The sequence below is a fragment of the Anguilla rostrata genome, chromosome 14 (genome assembly GCF_018555375.3).
Source record: "Anguilla rostrata isolate EN2019 chromosome 14, ASM1855537v3, whole genome shotgun sequence".
Taxonomy (NCBI): Eukaryota; Metazoa; Chordata; class Actinopteri; order Anguilliformes; family Anguillidae; genus Anguilla; species Anguilla rostrata.
The window spans coordinates 32,040,726-32,047,848 of record NC_057946.1 but is presented as its reverse complement, the minus strand read 5'-3'; the positions used below and the strand labels follow the sequence as shown (position 1 = coordinate 32,047,848).

At 42.2% G+C, this 7,123-nt stretch overlaps 1 protein-coding gene across 3 annotated transcripts; it reads left to right on the top strand.

Moving 5' to 3' along the window:
- The first annotated feature begins 138 nt into the window (after positions 1 to 138).
- denr (density-regulated protein) lies at positions 139 to 6,645 on the top strand. Of its 3 annotated transcripts, XM_064309277.1 has the most exons (9): positions 441 to 496; positions 572 to 599; positions 2,609 to 2,724; positions 3,096 to 3,115; positions 3,487 to 3,571; positions 4,172 to 4,252; positions 5,376 to 5,492; positions 5,577 to 5,716; positions 6,286 to 6,645. In XM_064309277.1, the coding sequence occupies exons 3-9, from the start codon at positions 2,619 to 2,621 to the stop codon at positions 6,328 to 6,330; spliced, it is 594 nt and encodes a 197-aa protein (XP_064165347.1). In that variant the 5' UTR covers positions 441 to 496; positions 572 to 599; positions 2,609 to 2,618; the 3' UTR covers positions 6,331 to 6,645. The 3 variants fall into 3 exon arrangements, with proteins under 3 accessions (XP_064165346.1, XP_064165345.1, XP_064165347.1); XM_064309276.1 differs by lacking the exons at positions 441 to 496; positions 572 to 599 and adding an exon at positions 139 to 276; XM_064309275.1 differs by lacking the exon at positions 572 to 599 and having other exon boundaries at positions 360 to 496.
- The last annotated feature ends 478 nt before the right edge of the window (positions 6,646 to 7,123 follow it).

Sequence of the window (7,123 nt, the reverse complement as noted above, 5' to 3'; positions counted from 1 at the left end):
GCTGCTTTAACTTTCACCAAAACATATTTCAAAGACTAGCCTATCTGTTAGTTACAACAACATGGTTTAGGAAGTTTGTCGCATTAGTTTCCTCTTTTTTCTTGTCTAGACTACCGTTTCTTTAGTCTAATTTCGTTGACAAAAAGCCATGTTTTCGCCGCTGCTGTTGTTTAAGCGATGCAAAACCGTGAACCACGGTTCGGCAACTTAAACGCTTACAGGTTTACATGTCTATGATGACTGGCTCTTTTCGGGCAGACTGGTTTTAATCCTACGGTAAATCTGAAAGTTTTTCATTTAAAATCTCATTTTTTAATTATTTTAAAAATAAGCCGGCAATTGTGACAGATGTACAGACACGTAAAGCAGAGTTTTGATGTATGAAAAGGCCACAATCAATTTTTCAGGCAACTGAATGAGTTTCTATTGACGCTAAACTATGCGTCGGTTAGGAAAGAGACTGAAAGGACCCCGAAAGAAAGCTGTCAGAAGAGAGGTGTGCTTCTGCTGTTTGTTATTTTTTTAAAGCGATTAACAACTACATAATAATGCTTATTTTTTTATTTAACAGAACGTAATATAAAGGTTGTATTTACGGGGTAGGTATTGTTTTGACCACTTTGGTCTCGTTGATTCGGGGGTTAAAAAATGAATGAGTGGGAAGTGGCAAGGCAGCAACCATATTGGTAGCTAACATAGCTAGCCAGCTAATTATCGTGTATGCTACTAGTCTAGGTACTAAAAGTTAACGTGTTATTCAATACTGCTAGTTTGACAGGTGCTTGTAGGCGTCTTTCCTGTAAGATATTTCATGCTGTGTTACTGAAATATTCAAACTTGTTAGGTATTTTGTTTCTCAGCTAACTTTTGAAGCCAGCTGGCTACCTCCTAATAGTCTGCAGTGTAAACCTGTAGCTTAGTTAAATTCGCCTCCTGGCTAATTTGCTAACTTCTGACAGTCATCGGATTGAAAAGTAAAATTATCTCGACAGCAGTTTTTGCCCTGTATTCATCAACAGCCAGAAAGCTAACTATATAACTGCCGAGCCATCTGTATACATTTTCAAAACAGATTTCATTTTCATTGAATATGAACAACAGTATTTGAAAGGGTTTTGGAAAGGGTTTATTTTAATCGCTATGCTGGGTGGCAAATCGGATACGCGCACATCCGGTATATGTTAATCATGTGTTTACACTTCAGTTTTGTTGTGTTGCATGGATTTTATGCGTTTAGATCTGGCAACGGATCGTAATTTTGCCTGTCTCTAGCTCTAATTCTGGCTGTGACGAGGTTTGCCAACCATGTTAAATGCACTTTCGTAAATCGCTTTTTCCTTAAGCGGCTGCCAAATTAAATTGTAATTCTAAAATCACATTTCTATAGTTGGTCAGCAGGGTGTCCAGCGAATCCCTCATGTTTGTTATGAAATGTTGTTTGTCAGTAGACTGTTGGTAGCAGGAGAAGGCGCCGGGGTTGGATCTGAATCGATCCAACACCACCAGGACCCGAGGCAGACTACCTCCACATGCGGTTAAAATCGGATTTGGATTAATCTGATCCATGTCTCAATTATTTTATGTTGATCAGAATCATCAAATTTATCGAAATAGTCAGTAAATCTGGTATATGTCGCAAAAGAACACCCATATCAATGGGATATGTTCCATATCAGGTTCTAAAATTTCTAAATCATTTCTAGAGGCTAAGCTGCTGGAAATGACATCCTAGGCATCTTTTTAATTTTTAATAAATCGAATAAATGTTTTTTTTAAAGTGCATCGCAGACGGTGTCTCTTCACTCAACAGATTATTTTGAAGCTTCTCATTGAGTTTCAAACGGGTCTTGAACCACATTCATTGGTATATTGTTATTTTCAGTGCCTGACAAGACTTTTGATGGCGTCATAACGATGTTGATACAAGGAATTAGTAAGCCTTTTTTCATTGAAATGCTTAGTCGACGGCACGAATAATTTAAAAAAATAGCATGTTTTGTCGTGAGTGGGATTTTTCTCTATATTAGATTCGGCTGAAATTATAACACAGAATGCACTCTCAGAAGAGTTCCCGTCGCGTGGTGGATTTCAATTCGCCTGGTTTTATACAGCAAGCTTTGCCATGGATTTCACTTTCACGTCACTTCTTTTTCTTAGTCACTAGATGGCAGTATGAATATACTGCGTACGCCTACATATTAAATACCGAGATTTTTCTTACGAACCTCGTGCCAAAAATTGCACTAAAAGTGTATTCAAACATTTTAATCTAAAAGCCTCTTTCATTTTGATATCCGCTTCAATAAAATTATTAACTTTACTACCACCTTTAATACCATCTACAAGTTGCAGAGTTGTAGACGGGTATATGGGTGTCTAAATGATCACATTGTCTATTTGAACAAGGCATGTATCTGTCTACTACTGTATAAGTAAATTGCAATGGTTGTACTACCACTAATTGAAATATAGACATTTATTTTTCTCAATTTCCCAAACCCTCTGGGTTTTCTGCATGGTTCAGGCTTTGGGAACTCACTGTATTGGGTCATGTCCTTTCAGGTGCAGGTGTTGGTTGAGTTTCTCTCTCTCTCTCTCTCTCTCTCAGACTCCAGATCATGGCTACTACTGAAAATGCTGAATCGGGTTCAGCGGAGACTAGAGTGGAGCGCAGGGCCGCTGACTCAGATACTAAGTACCCACTGAAAGTGCTTTACTGTGGAGGTGAGAGAAAAAAACGCAGGGATTACTCCGAGAGTTGGACGCAGCTGTTTAGATGGTGGAGTGGGGGGACGGTGCCAAAAAATAACTAGAAATCCCCAGAGGTTTGGTAAAAAGATGCCTGTCGTTATTTGATGTCTTTCTAACTATTCGTTCAAGTCCACCCTCCTTTTTATGTGCTTTAGAAATTGCGATTGCGAAGTGACAGCTTGGTGTTTCGTCGCGCTTAAATCCCCTGGGGATTATGGGGTGCTGTTCACATGCAATGCCAGTACACTTGGTTAGAGTTAGCCCTGCGAGTTTGTGTGAACTCAGTTGAAAATGTCCTGCAGAGTGCCCTGCTTCTCTAACATGTCTGTGTTTCTCCCCTGCAGTCTGCTCCCTGCCAACAGAGGTAGGTGTAAAACCCTCTTTGTTTTTGTGTAGAAACGGCCCGAATTCCCTGAATCGGGGTGTGTTTTACTGGCCTCCCAGGTATCCAAGGCTCCACGCTCTGTTGCTAGGATACTATTGCGCTCAGAATAGATGGATGGTTTACACTCCAACACTGTTCTAAAATCTCTTTGCAAATCTCTTGAGAGTTTGCCTGAAAGTTCAATTTCTACCACTAATTTCCGCGACTGAAGCCAGTTATAGACCAGCAAACCATGAAACGCCAGTTGGCCTAGTTGGGCGTTGTTTGATTCCAGCTGCTTAAATGTTTCCGTTTTGGTTGAGGAATGACAGGTGGCAGAGATCAGGGTTGTCCTCTCTCTCTTTCCACAGTACTGTGAGTACATGCCTGAGCCAGCAAAATGCAGACAGTGGCTGGAGAAGAACTTTCCAGACGTGTTCGCCAAGATGTGTGTAGGTAAGAACTGGCCTCCTTCCGTCAGGGAAGTGTTACGGCTGTGACTCTCAGCTGCCCAAGCTGAGTGTCCTTCTCCCTGAACACTGAGGAACCTATGACGCAAAGGAAGGACTGGAGGCCACACACACACACACACACACACACGCACACACACAGACACACACAGACGCAGACACACGCACACACACGCACACACACACACAGATGCAGACACACGCACGCACACATACACATAGCATACTCACGTGTTTATTTTATTATGCATGCACTTTGGTAGGTGCTTTATAAATACTGTTTTATTTGGTGTAACAATAGGGTGTCAAATGCCAGTGTTGGTCATTTTTTTTTTTTTTTTTACTAAGTGTTACTGCTATGTGTATTTTTGTGTAAGACTATGTGGCACTGCAAAGGTTCTGATGGCTATCAAATATCCTTAGTTTCATCCATGCAGGTTTGTGTTAAAACTTTGGGCTAAGATAAGCTGCCCACATCCACAGTAGTTTATGTCAAAATCTCAGCTTCATCATTAAAACGGAATCAAAGGGAATCATGGGAAGCATGCGTGTGGTCTGAGTGTGAAACTTGCCTCTGGGTCTGCAGAAAACAGTCAAAAGCAGGAAGCTGGAGATGGAGAGGCGCCCCCTGCTGTTGAGGAGGAGGAAAAGAAAAAACAGAAAAGAGGTGAGAGCAGCTGATTGGACAGTCAGTCTTCCTGAAACCAAAAAAAGAGGTGGAGCTACCAACACCTGTTTGGGGCACTGCCATTTCAATCAACCGCTGTCTCTATTCTGCTGTGATTGTCCACACGCTGTTATTAAGATCAGAAATGCTGGGCAGATGCTTGTTGGTACAGTTAAGGATTTTACTGCAGTGGCTATTTGGGGAAAAAAAGCACATTCTGAAAGATTACAAGAGGAGAATTCAGAATGACAGAGGAGGTAGCAGCAATGACCAGACACCCACACACAGGACATTCCAAATTGGGAGAAAATAGGGATACAGTTAATAAAAATGAAAAAGAGTTCAGGATGAAAGAGGTCAGAAGGTGGGGTGCACTCAAACCAGAACGGCAATCTCTGTATTTTGGTTGCCTTGTTTATTTTATGCAAGCGCTTACTCTAACGCAGCTGTAAGCTTTGAAACTATCTGAGGAAGCTGATGTGTAAGTTCATCTGTATAGCACTGTAATCAAGACTAATATAGAAACATCTATAGCCTAATTATGGTCGTATTTATCTCTTTTTGGATTTCAGTAAGGTATTATTCACATTCGTTTTGTGGATTTTTGTGTAAAAGCGGTGCTGTCTCACGTATAGCTGCTGAAAGCCTAATCCTCGATACGAGATGGCGTTTCTCAGTGATTCTCTGTTGTTTTCTGTCAGCTTTGTATAAAAAAATAAAACATTTTCTGCATATTGTTTGTGATTCACCTCAACATAAATCAAGGCTGTAGTAGCACCAAAGCCTGAGGTGGTACTTACTTTTTTGCTAATACTCAAATTATATTTGTAAACAGTACCAAGCGTAAAAATAAACCTGTTCTGCAATTTAATATTTACTAAGTTTGAAATTCCTCACATAAATCCTGTGCACATGCTGTTTCCAAATTGAAGTGTTACAGCAGGACCCAGATGGGGTGTTTTTGTACCTGTATTGCTTATAGTAGTGTTATATTCCACTGAGTATTGCTATAGAAGTGTTATGTTCCACTGAGTATTGCTGCAGTGTGTTATCACTACCCTGAGCATATGGCTTTGGGGTGATTAATTGATTTGTTTTTGGTGTTTGGTTGTTCCTTCTGCAGGTGGCAGAGGTCAGATCAAACAGAAAAAGAAAACTGTTCCCCAGAAAGTAACGATCGCAAAAATCCCACGAGCCAAGAAGAAATATGTGACTCGGGTTTGTGGCCTGGCAACCTTTGGTAAGCCCTGCTCCCCCGCCCCCTTCCAATCACCTGCGTGTGACTTATGCTAATTTGCATAACCCCTCCCCCTTCCCTCTGCAGATATCGACCTTAAAGAAGCACAGCGGTTCTTCGCCCAGAAGTTCTCTTGCGGTGCCTCGGTGACGGCAGAGGACGAAATCATCATTCAGGGAGACTTCACAGACGACATCATCGACGTCATTCAAGAAAAGTGGCCTGAGGTGAGAGCAGACCTGACACTGCGTGCGCTTGGAAAATGTGTCCCCCCCCCCCCCCTGACAAAGTGAGACGTGCGGTGCTTGTGTGAGAAGATGAAACCCAAGGGAAGTGTTTGTTTGTATGATAAAGTGGTAGGAGAACACAGCTGCCAGTCACCGATGACTTTGAATCAACCAATAGATCGCGTTTTCCATTGGCTCAAATAGAGAGCTACAGTTTGTAGTTCTAAAACCCTGGGTGTCACGGGTGTTCTTCAGCCATGGGTTCCATTGGCAGATTTACAATTATTTTTTCCCCCCATAGGGATTTTGCTTTCTGCAGAAAATAAGGTCTAATAAGCGGACATATGTATTGTTCACGTTATAAAATTTTCCAGTTTCCAATGACCGCCCGAATGCAAGCACCATACGACTTGGTCACTTGGGCTATTTTTTCCAACATGTTGACAAGAACAACATGTCGATGGTGGATCATTCTTCTACTGCAATTCTGAATGAACAGAGAATTCAGTCAGCTCAGCTTCGCCCCCACCCCCTAACCCCACCATTATGACGGTATTCTCTTCCCACAGGTGGATGATGACAGCATTGACGACCTCGGCGAGGTGAAGAAGTAGAGACCAGAAACAACCCCCGCCTCCCTCCATTAACCCCCCCCCCCCCTGCACTTTCATTAAGGCGTGCACCACAACGTGAACCTGCCGCCCCCGGCCCACTGCATTAAAAGAAGAGCCATTTCCTCTCTCTCTCTTATTTACTGTACAGGAGCTGGGGAGTGGGCCTCCTCCCTGGCTAACACACTTCACTTCTGTAACTTCTAGCTGCTTCTCTCCGTTGCCAAAGGTCTGATATGATTGTGAACTCCTGTAAGACGCTGCACTAAAGCAATCTTTGGGCTAATAAAACGATCATTTTGGTCTCCTTTGCTCATCCACAGTGGAGTCTTTATTAAAGCTGCCCCATTTGCAAACAAAGCACTGTGCAAAAGCACTGACTGGGTCTCTCACAAGACATTAAGAGAAAATTCCACATTTGCTATTTATGCTGTTTTTCAACAGAAATTTTATTTCAATTTGCTACAGCTACTTTGCTGTATGTATGCACCAGCACACATTTAATACAGACGTTTTCAATTTCAAGCTCAGAATTGGGTAAAGGTGTGACGTGCCACGTCCATAACATCCTATCAAAGCCTGTGCTCAAAGGAAGTGGTTCAGATCGGTGTCAGGCACGTTAATGTCACATTACATTTTCTAACTCTTATGGTGCGTTCACACAGAGAGCATTTCGTCACCCAAGTTTCCAGAAGTACATTCATTCTCTGTGTAGCTGAGCAATGCCCAGCAGCACGACCAACTGAGCAACTGACTTCACACAGCGAGCAACTCGGTTGATGGTTTGCTGAAGTTC

Coding starts and splice junctions, on each gene's coding strand:
- denr (XM_064309276.1), top strand. CDS start 2,619: ATGGCTACTACTGAAAATGCTGAATCGGGTTCAGCGGAGACTAGAGTG. Junction 3,116..3,486: donor TCTGCTCCCTGCCAACAGAG/GTAGGTGTAAAA, acceptor CTCTTTCCACAG/TACTGTGAGTACATGCCTGA. Junction 4,253..5,375: donor AAAGAAAAAACAGAAAAGAG/GTGAGAGCAGCT, acceptor TTCCTTCTGCAG/GTGGCAGAGGTCAGATCAAA.